We start from the raw sequence: 20,556 nt of genomic DNA, 5'->3' as shown, positions 1-20,556 counted from the left end.
CCCCCACCTTTCTTCATCAGCTCTGCAAGGATTGGTTGATATACACCTCATGTGGGGACTTTTCTGGGTTTTGATTGGATGTTAGAGATCATAGCAGAAGTTCAGTGTAAGAAATGCACAGGAGAAAATGTATTTTGATAAGGGGAGTGTAGAGGTGGGCGGGGAGTCTACTGACATCACGACTCCACCCACTGAGCCCTGGAAAACAGACCCACCCACAGAATCTGCAGTTTTTCGGTCTCATAGCAGACAGAGGGGAGACATTTGACAGATTATTATTATTATACATGATTTATATAGCGCCAACAGTTTACGCAGCAATTTACAATGTATAGGGGGGGAACACACAATTACAGTACATTACAAAAAGGTACAGGAGGGCCCGGCTCGTAGAGCTTACATTCTGAAGGGAACAACAAGGCCTGGGAAATGCCCAGGAATAAACCAAAGCATACTTACCACCAGCTCGCAGACAACCAAATTGACCTGTCTAACAGTACAGTGGTGTGAAAAAGTGTTTGCCCCCTTCCTCATTTCCTGTTCCTTTGCATGTTTGTCACACTTAAGTGTTTCGGAACATCAAACCAATTTAAACAATAGTCAAGGACAACACAAGTAAACACAAAATGCAATTTGTAAATGAAGGTGTTTATTATTAAAAGGTGAAAAAAAATCCAAACCATCATGGCCCTGTGTGAAAAAGTGATTGCCCCCCTTGTTAAAACATACTATAACTGTGGTTGTCCACACCTGAGTTCAATTTCTCTAGCCACACCCAGGCCTGATTATTGACACACCTGTTCACAATCAAGGCATTACTTAAATAGGAGCTGCTTGACACAGTAAGGTCCACCAGAAGATCCTTAAAAGCTACACATCATGCCGAGACCCAAAGAAATTCAGGAACAATTGAGAAAGAAAGTAATTGAGATCTATCAGTCTGGAAAGGGTTATAAAGCCATTTCCAAAGCTTTGGGAATCCAGCGAACCACAGTGAGAGCCATTATCCACAAATGGCGCAGACATGGAACAGTGGTGAACCTTCCCAGGAGTGGCCGGCCGCCCAAAATTACCCCAAGAGCGCAGCGACGACTCATCCAAGAGGTCACAAAAGACCCCACAACAACATCCAAGGAACTGCAGGCCTCACTTGCCTCAGTTAAGGTCAGCGTTCATGCCTCCACCATCAGGAAAAGACTGGGCAAAAATGGCCTGCATGGCAGAATTCCAAGGAGAAAACCACTGCTGAGCAAAAAGAACATCAAAGCTCGTCTCAATTTCTCCACAACACATCTTGATGATCCCCAAGACTTTTGGGACAACATTCTGTGGACCGATGAGACAAAAGTGGAACTCTTTGGAAGGTGTGTGTCCAAGTATATCTGGCGTAGAAGGAACACTGCATTTCATAAAAAGAACATTATACCAACAGTAAAATATGGTGGTGGTAGTGTGATGGTCTGGGGCTGTTTTGCTGCTTCAGGACCTGGAAGACTTGCCGTGATAAAAGGAACTATGAATTCTGCTGTCTACCAAGAGATTCTGAAGGAGAATGTCCGACCATCTGTTCGTGTACTCAAGCTGAAACGAACTTGGGTTCTGCAGCAGGACAATGATCCTAAACACACCAGCAAGTCCACCACCGAATGGCTGAAGAAAAACAAAATGAAGACTTTGGAGTGGCCTAGCCAAAGTCCTGACCTGAATCCTATTGAGATGTTGTGGTATGACCTTAAAAAGGCCGTTCATGCTCGAAAACCCTCTAATGTAACTGAATTAGGACAATTCTGCAAAGATGAGTGGGCCAAAATTCCTCCAGGACGCTGTAAAAGCCTCATTGCACGTTATCGCAAATGCTTGGTTGCAGTTGTTGCTGCTAAGGGTGGCCCAACCAGTTATTAGGTTTAGGGGGCAATCACTTTTTCACACAGGGCCATGATGGTTTGGATTTTTTTTCACCTTTAATAATAAACACCTTCATTTACAAATTGCATTTTGTGTTTACTTGTGTTGTCCTTGACTATTGTTTAAATTGGTTTGATGTTCCGAAACACTTAAGTGTGACAAACATGCAAAGGAACAGGAAATGAGGAAGGGGGCAAACACTTTTTCACACCACTGTATGTTAAAAACAGGGGTTTAGTCCGCACGCATTTGCAAACGCATGCGTAAGCCACAGAGCCTGGTCAAGGCACCCTTGTATCTGTGGTCCTAACACTAAAGTATGAGTGTCCCCACAGTGGAGGCACATACATTCTAATGGATAGATGAGGTCAGGTGGGCTGAAGGGGAGCCCGCCCCTTCTTAAAGGTACATCATGTAGCACACCAAACACCCAGCATGTAGCACAATGGTTGCAAAGGTGTTGGTGCATTGCTGCACCAATACAAATACGATATGAAAAAAACTCGCCACCGCCCTCATCTATAGCTGGCTATAGCAGTAAGTGGCATTGGAAGGCTAAATCAGATAACAACAAGGCCTGGGAAATGCCCAGGAAAAATCCAAGCCTACTTACCACCAGCTCGCAGACAACCAAATTGATGTCTGCGAGCTGGTGGTGTGTAGGCTTGGATTTTTCCTGGGCATTTCCCAGGCCTTGTTGTTAACCTGATTTAGCCTTCCAATGCCACTTACTGCTATAGCCAGCTATAGATGAGGGCGGTGGTGAGTTTTTTTCACATTCTAAAGGGAGGTGGTGGTACAAAAGGTAATAGCTGCAGAGAATAATTTGATGGGGGTGACAGATATGTATACATGCAGTATAGATATTGTATAGTACATGCAATATAGATATTGCAGTAGTTTAAAAAGGATGAGAGGGGGTTTACATCCACTTCAAGTGCAGCAGAATTTTTTTTTTTTTTTTTTTCAACCTTGGCCAGATCTGTGCCTTGCCACAATTCTGTCTCTGAGCTCTTCAGGCAGTTCCTTTGACCTCATGATTCTCATTTGCTCTGACATGCACTGTCAGCTGTAAGGTCTTATATAGACAGGTGTGTGGCTTTCCTAATCAAGTCCAATCAGTTATAATCAAACACACAGCTGCACTCAAATGAAGGTGTAGAACCATCTCAAGGATGATCAGAAGAAAATGGACCAACGTTTACCATCCAACCTGACAGAACTGGAGAGGATCTGCAAGGAGGGATGGCCGAGGATCCCCGAATCCAGGTGTGAAAAACTTATTGCATCTTTCCCCAAAAAGACTCGTGGCTGTACTAGATCAAAAGGGTTCTTCTACTAAATACTGAGCAAAGGGTCTGAATACTTAGGACCATGTGATATTTCAGTTTTTCTTTTTTAATAAATTTGCAAAAATGTCAACAATTCTGTGTTTTTCTGTCAATATGGGGTGCTGTGTGTACATTAATGAGGGAAAAAATGAACTTAACCACTTCCCGACCAGCGCACGACGATGTACGTCGACAGAATGGCACGGGCAGGCATATTGGCGTACAGGTACATACAATCTTCAATGCCGCCCTGCCATCGGGAGCGCACCATGCTGGTCGGGACCTCTGTGAGTCCGGTCGCGGGACCCGCGGACTCGATCGCCGCGGGCATACCCGCGATCATCTCACGGGACGGCTGAATGGAGGAAATGCTGTGTAAACAACATTTCTCCATTCTGCCTAGCAACTAGTGATGCTGATCTCTGCTCCATGTGATTGGAGCAGAGATCAGTGTTCACTAAATGAAAGCCCAACCCCCCCCACAGTTAGTAACACACCCCTAGGAGCACTTAACCCCTACACTGCCACCCACTGGTTAACCCCTTCACTGCCAGTGTCATTTACACAGGAATCCGTGCATTTATACAGCAGTGATTACTGTAGAAATGACAATGGTCCCAAAAATGTGTCAAAAATGTCCGATGGGTCCCCCACAATGTCGCAGTCACAATAAAAATCGCTGATCGCCGCCATTACTAGTAAAAAAAAAAAAAAAAAAAAAATTATTAATAAAAATGCTATAAAACTATCCCTATTTTGTAAATGCTATAACTTTTGGGCAAACCAATTAATAATCGCTTATTGCGATTTTTTTTTTTACCAAAAATATGTATAAGAATACGTATCGGCCTAAACTGAGGGAAAAAAATGTTTTTTTATATATTTTTGGGGGATATTTATTATAACAAAAAGTAAAAAATAATGTGTTTTTTTCAAAATTGTCGCTCTATTTTAGTTTATAGCGCAAAAAATAAAAACCGCAGGGGTGATCAAATACCACCAAAAGAAAGCTCTATTTGTGGGAAAAAAAGGATGTCAATTTTGTTTGGGAGCCACGTCGCACGACCACGCAATTGTCAGTTAAAGCGACGCAGTGTCGAATCGCAAAAAGTGGTCTGGTCTTTGACCAGCAAAATGGTCCGGTCTGTAAGTGGTTAAAGTGGTGTGCCCCCTAAAAAAAGAAAAAATTAAAAGTCAGCAGCTACAAATATTGCAGCTGCTGACTTTTAATAATTGGACACTTACCTGTCCCAGGGTCCAGCGATGCGGGGGAACGAAGCCCCCCCTCGTTCCCCGCTCCGCTCGCGGCGCAGTCATTCGTACTGTGGGCACCTGGCTGTGGCTTCATAGCTGGGCACCCACTGCTCATGCGCGAGTGGCGCAGGGCACCGGGACAAGTGACAGCCGCGCAAGGAAGAAGGCAGACTACGAGGGACCCCCTAGCAACAGGTATTTAGAGGTGAGTAAAAAATTTTTTTTTTCCAATTATTTTTTTTTTTTTTTTTTTTTTTAAGAATTTTAAACAATTTTTAATTTTTTGGGGGCAACACCACTTTAAATGATTTTAGCAACTGGCTGCAATATAACAAAGAGTTACAATTTAAGGGGGTCTGAATACCTTCCGTCCCCACTGTATATTATTATTTTTTTTTCACTGTGTCACTATATATTATTTATACATATATATATATATATATATATATATATATATATATATAACAGTAAAAAAAAGCAGTGGATCAAAAATCAGTGATAAAATATACGTCTTTAATATCAATGTAAAGTGACATGTGCTAATTAGATACAATATATTATGATGCAGTATAAAATAAAAAAATGAATAATCCAAAAATTTGAAAAAGCAAAAGTACCAAAGAAATGCTTATGGTGTTATAATGAAAAAAATATTCAAGTCCTAAACTCTGTAAATAAACAGTCCATATAAACTGCCAACAAATCGGTGAAAGTTCTTCAAAGTAAATCAAGTGACTGGTGACTTAAAAATCCTTTCAGTGCCTTGGAAAGATATTAACTAGATTGTGAAGGTGCTCCAATCCGCGCTCTTCATATGAAATTGCACTTTACCAGAGAGCTCTCCCCTCAAGGTGATGTTGCACCTTTACAGCCACACTGCTGTGTATTGGAACAGACCTCCAGAGAAAATGCCTCTCGTCAGCCCCTTCTCCTCGTTATTGCACAGAAAGTAATACTCCGTAGTGCAAATAACATTTGAACAGTTTTATTTCCCGTATCTGGGCAGATATGCACTTGCATTTGATTAAAATCATATTGGCAGTGAGAAACGTGAAGTCTAAGATTCCTCTGGGTTCCGCGAGTGAAGCGACGCAATCGTGCTGTGGCTCCTCCCTGCGCGTTTCGTAGATTTTTGTTTGATTTCTCACTCACGTTAGCAAGGTGAATTGGGGTGACATTTAAAATGAATACTAATTCATATTAGGACTGCAGTACTTTTGTAAAAAAAAAAAGATTAACTTATGCAAAACCAAGCAATTTTAAGCTCAATACCACAATGCACATGTACAGGTGATCAGTCTATGTATAGCCTTGCCAAGAAGAACCTTTATTCATCTTCTTGTCTTTGTTTCATTAACAGGGAATGTAGTTTCATATGGGACCCTCCAGGAGGTCCTGGTTCCTCTAATAGACCGCAATACATGTCAAACAATGTATCGCAATGCAGGAGGTAGTATCACCATCCAGTATGATCAGATCTGTGCCGGCTACAAGGATGGGGGGAAGGATTCCTGCCAGGTGAGTGACACCAAGACCATTCCAACATGGCTCAGCATTAGAATCTCTTCACAGGAAACAGAAGCAATGCATGACATCAGTTAAAGTGATACTAAAGTCTATTATTTTTTTTTTTAATAAGTTATTCTTGCCTTCGTAGTTACCTGATAACAACAAGGAGGAAGTGGTCAGTCAATGGCAACAATAACAATGCTAGATATCTCATGTCACTCTGCAGCTTGAAGTTCATTCGGTCAAATACCTATTCTTTCAGCCATTTGCACAAAATTCTTCATAGAGTTGCACACAGTGCAGAAGTCTTCCACATAGTGTTTTCCCTGCTGGTCGATTGTTCCTAGCCTATTAACTCTAATGGGCAAATGTTCTTAAGCTATTTTTCTCTTAGGATCAAATGTTGTGAGTTTGCATTCACCAACAAGGAACAAGGAGGCAGCAAGGAACCTATTAGCCCTTGTACACACGGTCGGACATTCTGACAACCAAATCTGTTGGATTTTGTCCGACGGATTTTGTCCGAAACTGTTGCATACACACGGTCGGACAAAGTTGTTGAAAAATCCGATTGTACATAACGTGATGACGTTATTTCGTTACGATGGGACTACGTTCAGGCTAGTAGCCAACAGCTTTGGTCTAGGAATTTGATCTGAGCATGCGTGTCCGTCGGAGTAGGCTACACATGATCGGAGTATGTCCGATCGGAGCATGTTGTCGGAAAATTTTATAGACAAGTTGGAAAACTTGGTCCGTCGGATACACCGACGGAAACAGTGCGATGGAGACCACACACAGTCGGATTATCCGACAAAACGGTCCGATAGGACACATTCCGTCGGAATCTCCGACCGTGTGTACAAGGGCTTACACACATATTAAAAACATTACTCTTGCATAAATGATGTAATAAAGAGGTCCCCTAATACTAAAATAGTTTTAGCTTGAGTTCAGTTTTAATATATGCTGTATATGTATGAGTATGAATCAGGGTTCAAGTCCTGGGGGGGAAAAGTGTGGAACTCCCACCCAAGATCCCCTCCCCCACCAAAAAAAATAAAATAAAATGATACGCTCATGTGCACGAACACTTCAAAAGTGTTATTTTTCATCCAATTTTCGTATTGTGTGTATGAAGCTGTTAGTACATAAAAAAAAAAAATCCTCAATAAACATAAATACGGTAATTCTCTGAATAATCAGCATTCATTCCATTGAGCTTCCATGCAAATGTGAACATCATGTTCTGATCTTTATTGGGGAATGTTATTTTGTATATAGAGTGTTTATGTGGTGAGTTTACACTTTTCATTGAACAGAGTTTGGATAACACAGGGTTAAATGAAAGGTCATAAATGAAGTGCACATTATCTGGACAGAATGTTGGGGAGATAGTGATGTGTTCCTGCTTAGGAGATATATGTTAGCTTGGGGGGGCTGCAAACTCTGCAGGGGCTCCAACACACACTCGCTGCTATTCCAACCCTTCACATATTTCCACATAAACTTCCCTCCTGGCATTAAACTTTGCCAGGTATTGTGCTCAGCTTACCACCCCAAACTAATGTTCCTCCCTCAGCTCACCTCTCTCCCTGCATGTCCTGTGAGCAGAATAGCTGTGCTCCTCCTCTGGGGTCTCTCATCATATGGCACTGAAGATAGAGGAGGGGGGGATTCAGCAGGATACACAGAGCAAGTATGCAGGAGATTGGGGGGGGGGGGTGAGGAGACAGGAAATCTCTTAGCAGCAGGGACCTGATCTACCCGTCAGATAGCTGTGATTGACAGGTAGATCGAAGAGGAAGCTGTCATGGGGCCCCCTACTGGCAATACCTGAATGGTCAGTCCACCCCTGGTGTGTGGCACTTACTATAGCGAGCTGTGTCGGCGGCTGCTGGTGTAGCACCTGCCACACACCTCACATACTTCAATGTCTTGCAGGACACGGCTGCTAACGGGAACTGATTTCCTGTTGTGGAAAAAGTACGGAACTCTGTTCCCATGCATTCCCACAGGACTTGAGCCCTGAGTGTGATGCACAAAAGGGTTAGATACCTCTATGTACCATTCCCTATTTACATACCGCTATCCCACACCCCATTTCCCCCTCCCCACTCCATTTCTTTCACACCGTCATTGGGTATAAAAAATGTCAAATGCAAGACCTTCACCGTCCAATTCTCCAATCTTTGCTCTACTCAGCAACAAGAATCTTCGCATTTGTCTCCTATATCCCCCATCATGCTCTCCGGTTCCATCTGCTGACCATCACTACTGTGCTGTGTTAAAGTGGAAGTAAACCCATTGATTTAAACAGTTTCAAAAAACGGCATGCCGGGAATGCTAACTGCACATTGGCTGTGCTCTCAACCAAACTGTCAAACCATCCAATGGCTGGTGTCATAACGGATCACATGTGCAGCACCGTGGCAGCTGAAGATTAAACAGAGGCAAAGATGGCAGCTTCTGTGGATGAAGACGATAGGGGAGTTTACTTCCACTTTAAACCCCATACACACTATCGGACTTTGTACAAACTTTCCCGTCGGCGTCGGCCGTGAACTTGTATTGCATACACACAGCAGGACTTTTTCAGCCAACTTTCACCAAATCACGTGCTTTTTCTGCTCTTAACCGCCACCTTTGGTCAACTTCTGTATTGTTGTCTGATCTTTTGCATTGGTTCTGAGCATGCGTGTTTGTACTTTGTAAAAAAGTCTGATGGTTTTCTGTACACACGATCGGACTTTGCTCCATCGGACTTTTGTTATTTGTCCGTTCGCACAGCCAACAAAAGTCTGATGAAAAGCAAAAAAGTTTGTCCGACGGAGCGTACACACGGTTGGATGTTGCCTTAAAACAGCTAATTTGCATGTTTGTTGTCAAAAAGTATATCGTGTGTATGGGCCTTAAGGATTTAGAAGATAACTAGATTAACCAGAGAGCGAGCATATGATAAAGAAAAGGATTAGAACCCTCAACGCTCCATTCTTCATTTACATGCCACTTTCCAATACCCCTTAAACCCCCCCCCCCCCCACCCCACCCTATTTCTTTGACTATAATGCCCCGTACACATGATTGTATTTTCCAATGGGAAATGTTGGATGTGAGCTTTTTTGTTGGTAAGTCCAACCGTGTGTACGCTCCATCGGACATTTGCTATCGGTCTCCCCGCCAACAAATGTTGGCTAGCAGGTTCTCAAATTTTCCACCAACAAATGTTTGTTGTCAGACTTTCCGATCGTGTGTACACAAGTCCGTCACACAAAAGTCCACGCATACTCGGAATCAAGTACGAGCCGGAAGCGCTCGGCCTTGTAAAACTAGTGTTTCGTAATGGAGATATCACGTTCGTAATTGTTGGCCAACATTTGTGTGACCGCATGTATGCAATACAAGTTGGAGCCAACACATCGTCAAACAAAAATCCATAGTTTTGTTGTCGGAAAGGCCGATCGTATGCATGGGGCATATCACTAAGTGGAAAAATGTCAAAAAGTAGGACCTTCATATACAACCCCTGTGTCCCTTGAAATGCATTGTGGTTCCATCTGCTGACCCTCGCTACTGTGCCCTGTAGGGATGTAGAAGTCAGAGGAACCACAGTGTCGGTCAGGGGACTAATCATGTGACACACTGGTATGTTAGATGTCAAAAGTCTATTGCTTTGCAAACAGAAGAACAGATGGCATAGTTGGTGAGTGTAACTCCTCTTCCTTTACAGGTTCTGATTTTTTTTTTTCGACTTGACAACAAAGTTGCTTTAACCACTTCAGCCCCGGACCATTTTGCTGGCCAAAGACCAGACCACTTTTTGCAATTCGGCACTGCGTCGCTTTAACTGACAATTGCGCGGTCGTGCAACGTGGCTCCCAAACAAAATTGAAGTCCTTTTTTTCCCACAAATAGAGCTTTCTTTTGGTGGTATTTGATCACCCCTGCGGTTTTTATTTTTTGCGCTATAAACAAAAATAGAGCGACAATTTTGAAAAAAAAACGCATTATTTTTTACTTTTTGTTATAATAAATATCCCCCAAAAATATATAAAAAAACATTTTTTTCCCTCAGTTTAGGCCGATACGTATTCTTCTACATATTTTTGTTATAAAAAAAATCGCAATAAGCAATTATTGATTGGTTTGTGCAAAAGTTATAGCTTTACAAAATAGGGGATAGTTTTATAGCATTTTTATTAATATATTTTTTTTTTTACTAGTAATGGCGGCGATCAGCAATTTTTATTGTGACTGCGACATTATGGCGGACACATCAGACATTTTTGACACATTTTTGGGACCATTGTGATTTATGCAGCAATCTGTGCTATACAAATGCACTGATTCCTGTGTAAATAACACTGGCAGTGAAGGGGTTATCCAGTGGGTGGCAGTGTAGGGATTAAGTGTTCCTAGGGGTGTGTTACTATCTGTAGGGGGTTGGGCTTTCATTTAGTGAACACTGATCTCTGCTCCAATCACATGGAGCAGAGATCAGCATCGATAGTTGCTAGGCAGAACGGGGAGATGCTGTTTACAATGGCATCTCTCCGTTCTGCCGCCCCGTGAGACAATCCCGCGGCGATCGAGTCCGCGGGACCCGCGACCGGACCCACGGGGGACCCGACCAGCACTGTTCACGATGGCAGGGTGGCAAATTTAAAGGGACGTACAGGTACGCCCATTTGCCTGCCGTGCCATTCTGCCGACGTACATCGGCGTGCGCTGGTCGGGAACTGGTTAAGCTAATTAAAACTGACTTGGTTGCAACTTCTTGCTCGGTGCCTTTTCCATACCCATTTATTGAGTGCTCAACTAGGCTGTTTAATTACACATTTATAGAAAAGTCAAGACTGAAACATTTTCTTGATTCATCCCGAACAGATAGACATTGTTGCAGCTAATGATTATTGATGTCTTACAGGGTGACTCAGGAGGACCTCTGGTGTGTAAGGTCCGGGGCGTATGGTACCAGGTTGGAGTTGTGAGTTCGGGAATAGGCTGTGCCTACCCCAACTACCCCGGGGTGTACACACTGGTGACGGCCTACCAGACCTGGATCAGCACCTACCTGAACGTTACTTTCAATTATGTCTCAAATATCCCTACACCAACGAGGGTATGTGGAGGAAGTCCTTCACTAACATCCAGCTTCTCACACCATCGCTGGATGATCTTGGTCCCAACTATTCTTCTGCTGACACTAAAATAACCCAAAAAAGCAAACAGCCGTCTCTGCTGACCTAGACAGACATGGAGAATGTTCACTTTGCATAAAATAACAAATGCTGGAAAATAAATAAATCAATAAAAATGTATTCTATTCCCAACATATGAAAAATAATTTAAGTTTTATGAAAATACAGAGGTATTTGTTTAAATTGAGGAGCTCCTTAATGCCTATCCAAAAGCAAGGATACAACTGTAATATATCCAATTGAGCAGTCCTTGAATGGAGTGGCTACATTAGGGATAGGAAAGTGGGGTAATATTGCGCAAACTATTAACAAATGAATATCAAAAAAGAAATAAAAAGTGGATAAAGCAGAATGTGACAAATATTCAAATGGGAAGGTAAGTGAAATCGTAGCGTTAAAGCTTATGGTACAGTGAGAGTGCACACATGGAAGATGAACGTTCTAATAGACTATAGACCAGTAAAAAATGAATAAAATAGTCCAACATAGTGAAATAAAAAATTAATCCAAAGCATGAATCTAATCCTATAAAGGAAAACTCAATATAAGTCCACAACTATCAGGTAATAATCCTCGGATAGATGGATAAAAAAGGCCAATATGTGAAACATTCAAGATGGTAGATCTTCTCTGGATGAATAAGAATGAAAGACTCTTACCGAGGCTGGTGGACCCGGATGTCAGCGACACCGAATCATTAAAGCATGGATGTCCAGATTGATGAGTCTCCCAAGCGACTGAAGGGGACCAGGGATCTCCGATGGTATCTCCCAAGGAACTCGTAAGGATCAGCCAAACTGGAATGGGCAGGTAGCCCAACTGGAACACCACAGCAACTCACATCCGGACACGGTATGTATAGTGGCCTTTTTTATCCATCAATCTGAGGATTATTACCTTATAGTTGTGGAATTATATTGAGTTTTCCTTTATAGGATTATATTCAGGCTATCGGACTCATTTTATTTTTTTACTTATTTCACTATGTTGGACTCTTTTATTCATTTTTTTCTATTGAATGTCTATTGGAATGTTCATCTTCCATGTGTGCACTCTCACTGTACCATAAGCTTTAGTGCTACATTTCCCCTACATTAGGGCTAGGTGTTAGGTTCAACAAAGCACCTCCCCCTCTGATCATGTTGACGGACGGAGGGGGGGGGGGGGGGGTCTGTAGTCCACATGGCTTGGGATGCTGTGCAGCACAGGCAGAGTGCACAGGAATTTTCGGAGCTCACTGGACTTCTGGCTGATCATTGGTTATTTTTCATTGGGAGACAATACATGAGGAAATATACATCTATTGCCGAGGTGGATGACATTTTTGGTTTCCGTTAAATTTCCGTTAAATGTAAAATTTTAATTTCTGATTGGCACTTTCGGTGCTTTTGCATGCAGTGTGGAAAGAGTCAAATCCGACGTATGAACTCCAGGTAAAAGGTTTCATACATAGATGTGTGAACTATCTTAGCTGGTAAAAGATTTATAATCCTGTCATGGGGTATAATTACAAATCCGTGGGCCCCATAGAGAAATTTTGATGGGACCCCCTAACTATTATGTTTTGTCTTTTATCTTAACAAAAAGTACTATATGTCTAGGACAGGCAACAGGAGAGCTGTCAGCACAGCCAATGCACGACTAGGGTGATGTGACTAAAAGGTTGATTATTTATAATATTATATTATAAGGATATTTTATATTATGAAATAATAATTAAACGTGAAGTATGTGGTACAGAACACCGGAAATAATTCACAAATTCATTCCAGCAGTGTCGGATCAGTGTTGGAGGTGTGAGCAGGATCTTGGCTCGCTTCTCCACATCTGGTGGACCTGTCCACTCATCCGGCCATACTGGTGCAAAGTACACGAAGTGGTGTCTGAAATACCCTAATATGACTTCCCTCTGGTTCTTATTCCTTCTCCTTGTCCTTCCTTCTCGCTTTCTTTTTGTTCCTTTCCTTATCTCTCAAAACAGGGAAAGGAGCGGTAAGTCGGCATAGCGGCTGAACGCCACTCACAATCCGTGTATGCCCTCCAGCATCACTAGCTGTAATGAGTACCCAGATCTCAAACGTTCCATTCCAACAAACTTCAAGCTGGCCAGTGGTACACCATACTACACCCGTTATTTTGGGTTTTTTTAACGGGTGAGGGCTTACCAATTGAAAACTTCATGCCTGGACCTCCTTCCAAGGACGTTTTGAGGCAGTTCATTGTGCTTTCCACTCTCAGGTACAATAAACCCAATTCCTCCTCTATGTTGGAACCATGTACTTGTATCCTTTCTATTTGTTTTATGGTGCTGCTTGTATTATGTACTGTTTATTAAAAAAAAAATTCAATAAAAATTTTTTGTGGAAAAAAAAAAAAGTGAAGTATGGTCAGACTTGTCTCATTCATAATTCTTTTTTGAGTCACACAGTAATATTATCTTTAATATATGGGACTCAATAGTGCAACCCTTATGTCAAAGAGCTGGACAATGTTGTTCTAAGGGCCCTTTTCACACTCGGGGCGTTTTTCAGGCGCTACAGCATTAAAAAAAATGTCTGTAAAGCGCCTGAAAGATGCCTCATCTGCAATCCCAATGTGAAAGCCCGAGTGCTTTAAGAGCCCTTTCACACTGCCTGCACCCGAAAAACGCTCATAAAAGCGACACTTAAACTAGCGGAGCTTTACCAGCGTTTTTCGAGCGCTATTGGGGCACTTTTAACCCCTGCTAGTGGCCAAATAAAGGGTTAAAAGCGCCCACAAAGCGCCACTGCCAAAAGCGATTTGCAGGCGCTTTTCAGGCGCTTTGCAGGCATTTTGCAGGCGCTTCCATTGATTTCAATGGGAAGGGGCTCTTTGGGAGTGTTGTATTCACCGCTCCAAAAGCGCTGCAAAGAAACTGCTTGCAGGACTTTTTTTGACACCCCACCAGCACAGCGCCTCAGTGTGAAAGCTTTTGGGCTTTTACATTGGGATTGCAGTTGTGGCTTCTTTGAGGCGCTTTACAGACACTTTTTTTAAAGCTAAAGCGCCTGAAAAATGCCCCAGTGTGAAAGGGATGTCAGTGTGAAAGCACTCGGGGCTTTCACATTGGGATTGCAGTTGCGGCTTCTTTCAAGCGCTTTACTTTCGCTTTTTTTTAACGCTAAAGCGCCTGAAAAACGCCTGAAAAACTGCCCAGTGTGAAAGGGGTCTTAACACTTAGTTAATGCTTTTCTATTATTTGACACCTGTGACACCTATACTCAGGTCTAGCAGAAGTTTCCTTACTATAGTACATATTAACCTCTGTTCCTGTATACTTGTTTGTATTTTGACTAAAACCTAATAAAATGATTGTAAAATAAATGTTTTCCTTTTACTTCTTCCCATATAGACTCAATGGAAATGAGAGGAAATCTCTCCAAAGTGATTGGAATCCCATCTTATGCCGCGTACACACAATCGGAATTCTGGCCAGAAAAAGACCGATGAGAGCTTTTCATCGGAAAATGTGACCATGTGTATGTTCCATCGGAATTTAGCTGTCCGAATTCTCGCCAGACAAAAATTGATAGCATGTTCTCAATTTTCCCCGATGGAAAAACTTTCTATTGGTAATTCCGATCGTGTGTATGCAGCATTAGAAAGTCGTTGTTGGCACAGGTTTCCCCATCGGGAGATGTCCCCGCTATTTTTGTCCTGGTGATGGAAAAAAAAAATGTGGTATTTTTCCATACTGTACCAGTATCAACTGGGACAAATAGAGAGGGGGACCGTTCCCCTCAGCTGGGAGGAAACAATGAAGAAGATTTTCAATATTAAGTTGCGCTATAATTTCCATATAAAGTGTGCGATATATTGTGATAGTGCTAAACTCTTATAAAGTGAAAATGAAATATGAAAAGGATGAGGAAAATAGGGATTTAGATAGAAATTACAACGAAGAAATAAAAATGTATAGTTTTTATTAAAGTCAAGGTTAAAAATAATGTATACATACAACACAACAGTGGTTTACATCGGTGGTGTTTGAGATCAAAAGTGATTTGAAAGATAATGTTTGTTGCACATAATGAGCACAGCACAGGGATGGGGGGAGCCCCTCATAATGAGCACAGCACAGGGATGGGGGGAGCCCCTCATAATGAGCACAGCGCAGGGATGGTGGGAGCCCCTCATAATGAGCACATGGATGGGGGGAGCCCCTCATAATGAGCACAGCACAGGGATGGTGGGGGCCCCTCATAATGGGCACAGCACAGGGATGGTGGGGGCCCCTCATAAAGAGCACAGTACAGGGATGGTGGGAGCCTCTCATAATGAGCACAGCACAGGGATGGGGGGAGCCCCTCATAATGAGCACAGCACAGGGGTGGTGGGAGCCCCTCACACTGAGCACAGCACAGGGGTGGTGGGAGCCCCTCATACTGAGCACAGCACAGGGATGGGGGGAGCCCCTCATAATGAGCACAGCACAGGGATGGTGGGGGCCCCTCATACTGAGCACAGCACAGGGATGGTGGGAGCCCCTCATAATGAGCGCAGCACAGGGATGGTGGGAGCCCCTCATAATGAGCACAGCACATGGGGTGGTGGGAGCCCCTCATAATGGGCACAGCACAGGGGATGGTGGGAGCCCCTCATAATGAGTACAGCACAGGGATAGAGGGAATCCCTCAAAATGAGCACAGCACAGGGATGGTGGGAACCCCTCATAATGACCACAGCACAGGGATGGTGGGAGCCCCTCATACTGAGCACAGCACAGGGATGGTGGGGGACCCTCATACTGAGCACAGCACAGGGATGGTGGGAGCCCCTCATAATGAGCACAGCACAGGGATGGTGGGAGCCCCTCATAATGAGCACAGCACATGGGGTGGTGGGAGCCCCTCAAAATGGGCACAGCACAGGGGATGGTGGGAGCCCCTCATAATGAGCACAGCACAGGGATGGTGGGAGCCCCTCATAATGAGCACAGCACAGGGATGGTGGGAGCCCCTCATAATGAGCACAGCACAGGGATGGTGGGAGCCCCTCATAATGAGCACAGCACAGGGATGGGGGAGACGCTCATAAGGAGAACAGCACAGGGATGGTGGGAGCCCCTCATAATGAGCACAGCACAGGGATGGAGGGAGCCCCTCATAATGAGCACAGCACAGGGGTGGAGGGAGCCCCTCATAATGAGCACAGCACAGGGATGGGGGGAGCCCCTCATAATGAGCACAGCACAGGGATGGTGGGAGCACCTCATAATGAGCACAGCACAGGGATGGAGGGAGCCCCTCATAATGAGCACAGTACAGGTATGGAGGGAGCCCCTCATAATGAGCACAGCACAGGGATGGGGGGAGTCCCTCATAATGATAAATTCATCATAACGAACGTTCGTAATTGTTAAGAAAAGTTAGCAAACCTAACAAAAATTTGTATTTTATACAAATTAACGACTAATACGAAACGTAACGAATTGAAACAAATTTATTGACGGCGCACATGTCTAAATCAGACACAGAGATATTGGATATTGGAGAAAACCTCTGTGTGTCTAGCAATGACTCCTTGGACTATGTACTTGTCCGGCTCAAACTGAACCTAAGGCACTTTGGCTCATCACAAACGAGTTCTGCTGATTTTCCAAAGAAGGAGTTACAGTAACTTTATAAAGAATTGCAGACTGACTTTTCAGGAAAAACCTCAGCAGAGGATTAACTATAAGTTGAAAAATAGGTTAAAGAAAGTATCAGGCCGCGTACACACGGGCGGACTGTTCGCCCAACTTTGTCTGTCCAACAGTTTCGGCGGACAGTCCGCTCAAGCTTAGCATGGGCGGACATGCCCACACACGACGAACGAACAGTTTGCTGAAACCGTGCGCGATGACGTTTCGACACGTACGACGGATCGAAAAATTCGACGTCCAATACACTTCAATGCAACTTTCCGACGTGTAAATCCTTTCTGAGCATGCGCGGAACTTAGTTTGTCGAACAAGCCTACACACGGGCGGACTGTTCGCTCAAACAAGGTTTCAGCGGACAGTTTTTCGGAATTTCCGAAAAACCTTGTTCGTCCAACTGTCCGCTGAAACTGTCCGCTGAAGCCCCACACACGAGCGGACTGTCCGCCCAAACACTGTTCAGCGGACAAAGTTGGGCGAACAGTCCGCCCGTGTGTACGCGGCCTCAGGTATGCAAACAATATTTCTGTGCTTTAAAAAGCATTGACAGCTTATTACTCATTCTTCCAAAAAAGTTAAACATAAATAAATACACCGGCATCTTAAAAAAAAGCTATTTGGTAACAATAGAAAAATAAATACAATTTAAAAAAAAAATCTCTAATATCGTCTGATGTAAACATCTCTCAAACTTGTAAATCCATGATCAATAACCCAACATCAATCGGACCGTTTACAGTACCTTCACTAAATATCAGATCCTGGCAGTAGGCTTGGGATCCTTGATGATGCCATGAAAATATTTGATACATGTAGTTTCCTGGGATCCCTGGTTGCCTTTTATCGGCCAGGGAGTTGAACCTTTTCAAAATATTTTCCGACAACCACTAAGAAACGTAGAAAAATTATGACAGAAAGAAGACCAAGTGGCCTATCGAATCTGCCTGTTTTTTTTTTTTTATTATTTGTATTTTTCTTTTTGTCTGCCTATAGATGTTTGGCCCAAGCATGTTTGAAGACATTTACTGTTGACTGGCTCACTACCTCTGCTGAAAGTCTACTCTAAGGCCGCGTACACACGCGCGGACTGTTCGCCCAACTTTGTCCGTCCAACAGTTTCGGCAAACAGTCCGCTCAAAATTAGCATGGACGGACATGCCCACACACGACGAACGAACAGTCCGCTGAAACCGTGCGCGATGACGTGAACGGCACGTACGACGGGACGAAAAATACGACGTCCTATACATTGCATTATAACTTTCGGCGTGTAAATCCTTTCTGAGCATGCGCGGAACTTAGTTTGTCGAACAAGCCTACACACGGGCGGACTGTTCGCTGAAACAAGGTTTCAGCGGACAGTTTTTCGGAATTTCCGAAAAACCTTGTTCGTCCAACTGTCCGCTGAAACTGTCCGCTGAAAGCCCACACACGAGCGGACTGTCCGCCCAAACACTGTTCAGCGGACAAGGTTGGGCGAACAGTCCGCCCGTGTGTACGCGGCCTAAGCGTCAACTACCCTTTCAGTAAAATAATTCTGAGATTTCCTTCTGTTCAGTGGTGGTCGGTGCTTAATATTTTGGGGGACGGCAAACTAACGCCAGCCCTCCCACGGGAGATGCACAGGAAGGCGGCGTTTCCCCCATGCAGGAGACGGATGGGAAGGTGGCAATTCCCCCCCCCCTGCACAGGAGATGGACGGGAAGGCGGCGATTCCCCCTGCGCAGGAAACGGGCAAGAAGGTGGCGATCCCCCCCCCATGCAGGAGACGAACGGGAAGGTGGCGATCCTTCCTTACGCAGGAGACGGACAAGAAGACGGCGATTCCCCCCCACGCAGGAGACAGACGGGAAGGTGCCGATTTCCCCCCCCCCCCACGCATGAGACAGACGGGAAGGCGGCGATTCCCCCCGTGCAGGAGGAGAATCAGGAAGACAATAGTGAATATTTATTTGGTATTGTCACACAACTGAGTGGGCTTAGGGCACAGTGCTCTGCATCCTGAGCCCACCCTTTTTTGATTCCCCCCTGCGCAGGAGACGGACGGGAAGGCGGTGATCTGCAGTGCTCTGCATCCTGAGCCCACCCTTTTTTGAAGTCAATTAGAGCCCCTGGCATATCCTGTGCTTCAAAAAAAAAGACCCTATTCACATCCATGTGTCCAATGGTCCTGCATGTAGATTAGGGGCTGGATGCAAGGGGGGGTGCAAGGAAGGCGGCACCCCTGTGCCCCTTATGGACGGACGGCCACTGCTCCTGTTAGGTTGAGATCATGTCCCCATGTTCTTGATCTTGTCTTCATATTAAAAATACTGCCCTCTTTCCCCCCGCGTTTCCCCCCCGGGTTTCCCCCTGCGCAGGAGATGGATGGGAAGGTGGCGATTCCCCCCTGTGCAGGAGATCGACGGGAAGGCGGCGATTCCCCCCCATGCAGGAGACGGACGGGAAGGCGGTGATTCCCCCCGTGCAGGAGACGGGCAAGAAGGTGGCGATTCTCCCTGCGCAGGAGATGGGCGAGAAGATGGTGATTCTCCCCCACGCAGGAGACAGACGAGAAGACGGTGATTCCCCCCCCACACAGGAGACGGATGGGAAGGCGGCGATTCCCCCCACACAGGAGACAGACTAGAAGATGGCGATTCCCCCCCACACAGGAGACGGACGGGAAGGCGGCGATTCCCACCCCCCATGCAGGAGACAGACGGGAAGGCGGCGATTCCCCCCGTGCAGGAGATGGGCAAGAAGGTGGCGATTCCCCCCCTATGCAGAAGACGGATGGGAAGGTGGCAGTTCCCCACCGCACAGGAGATGGACGGGAAGGTGGCGATTCCCCCCACGCAGGAGACGGACGAGAAGGCGGCAATTCCCCCCACGCAGGAGACAGACGGGAAGGCGGTGATTCCCCCCTGCGCAGGAGACGGACGGAAAGGCGGTGATCTGCAGTGCTCTGCATCCTGAGCCCACCCTTTTTTGAAGTCAGTTAGAGCCTCAGGCATATCCTGTGCTTCAAAAAAAAGACCCTATTCAAATCCATGCATCCAATGGTCCTGCATGTAGATTAGGAGCCAGGTGCAAGGGAGGGTGCAAGGAAGGCGGCGCCCCTGCGCCCCTTATGGACAGACGGCCACTGCTCCTGTTAGGTTGAGATCATGTCCCCATGTTCTTGATCTTGTCTTCATATTAAAAATACTGCCCTCTCGAACCACTTATGATGTCCAGGGCTCCAGCTTTCCATGGTAGATTCCAAACATTTGGCACCCAAATTCAAGAGAAGCATTTAGACAAGCAAATTAAAATCACCAAAGCAATCGCTCGATAGAACGTGAAATTCCAACAGGTCAGAATATTATCCACCAGAAGCGTCCTTTCCCGTGTTTTTCTCTTCTAATTACCTTTCAATATTGGTTGCATTGGATGAAACCCTGACCCGTCTATAGCCAGTCTTAAGCAACCTTTCATTGTACTGCGCTAAAAAAGACTTTGTCTTCTGACACCATATAAGCCTTTCATCCTTTCATCAAAGCAGTGTGTTAGGTTCTGAGCACTTTATCAGCCAGACCAGTATTATAGGTGGCGGTGGGTGGAATGCCAGACCAAGACAGGACTGACCGGAAAGACAAGATCTCTTTTCTATCCAAACTACATTGTTATGAAGAATGTGGAAGCTGAAAAGGTTCAAATACATGAAAATAGT

The 20,556-nt window shown here is 44.7% G+C and overlaps 1 protein-coding gene across 3 annotated transcripts in view; it reads left to right on the top strand.

Moving 5' to 3' along the window:
- The window catches only part of LOC143923419 (serine protease 33-like), a 200,118-nt gene extending 188,786 nt beyond the window's left edge, over positions 1-11,332 (top strand). For 2 of the 3 annotated variants that reach the window (XM_077447076.1, XM_077447077.1), the window contains exons 4-5: positions 5,851-6,008; positions 10,927-11,332. In XM_077447076.1, coding sequence (XP_077303202.1) covers positions 5,851-6,008; positions 10,927-11,214 — 446 coding nt within the window. In that variant the 3' untranslated portion in view covers positions 11,215-11,332. Of the gene's footprint in view, positions 1-5,850; positions 6,009-9,585; positions 9,774-10,926 lie in introns of those variants that run through there. The other variant, XM_077447078.1, reaches the window with a different exon arrangement.
- Positions 11,333-20,556: the final 9,224 nt, after the last annotated feature.

Source organism: Lithobates pipiens, unplaced genomic scaffold (genome assembly GCF_037356315.1).
Source record: "Lithobates pipiens isolate NorthernLeopardFrog02 unplaced genomic scaffold, aLitPip1_a1.2 Scaffold_22, whole genome shotgun sequence".
Lineage (NCBI taxonomy): Eukaryota > Metazoa > Chordata > Amphibia > Anura > Ranidae > Lithobates > Lithobates pipiens.
Note: the sequence above shows the minus strand (reverse complement) of the source record. Positions and strands in the feature narration are given on the sequence as shown.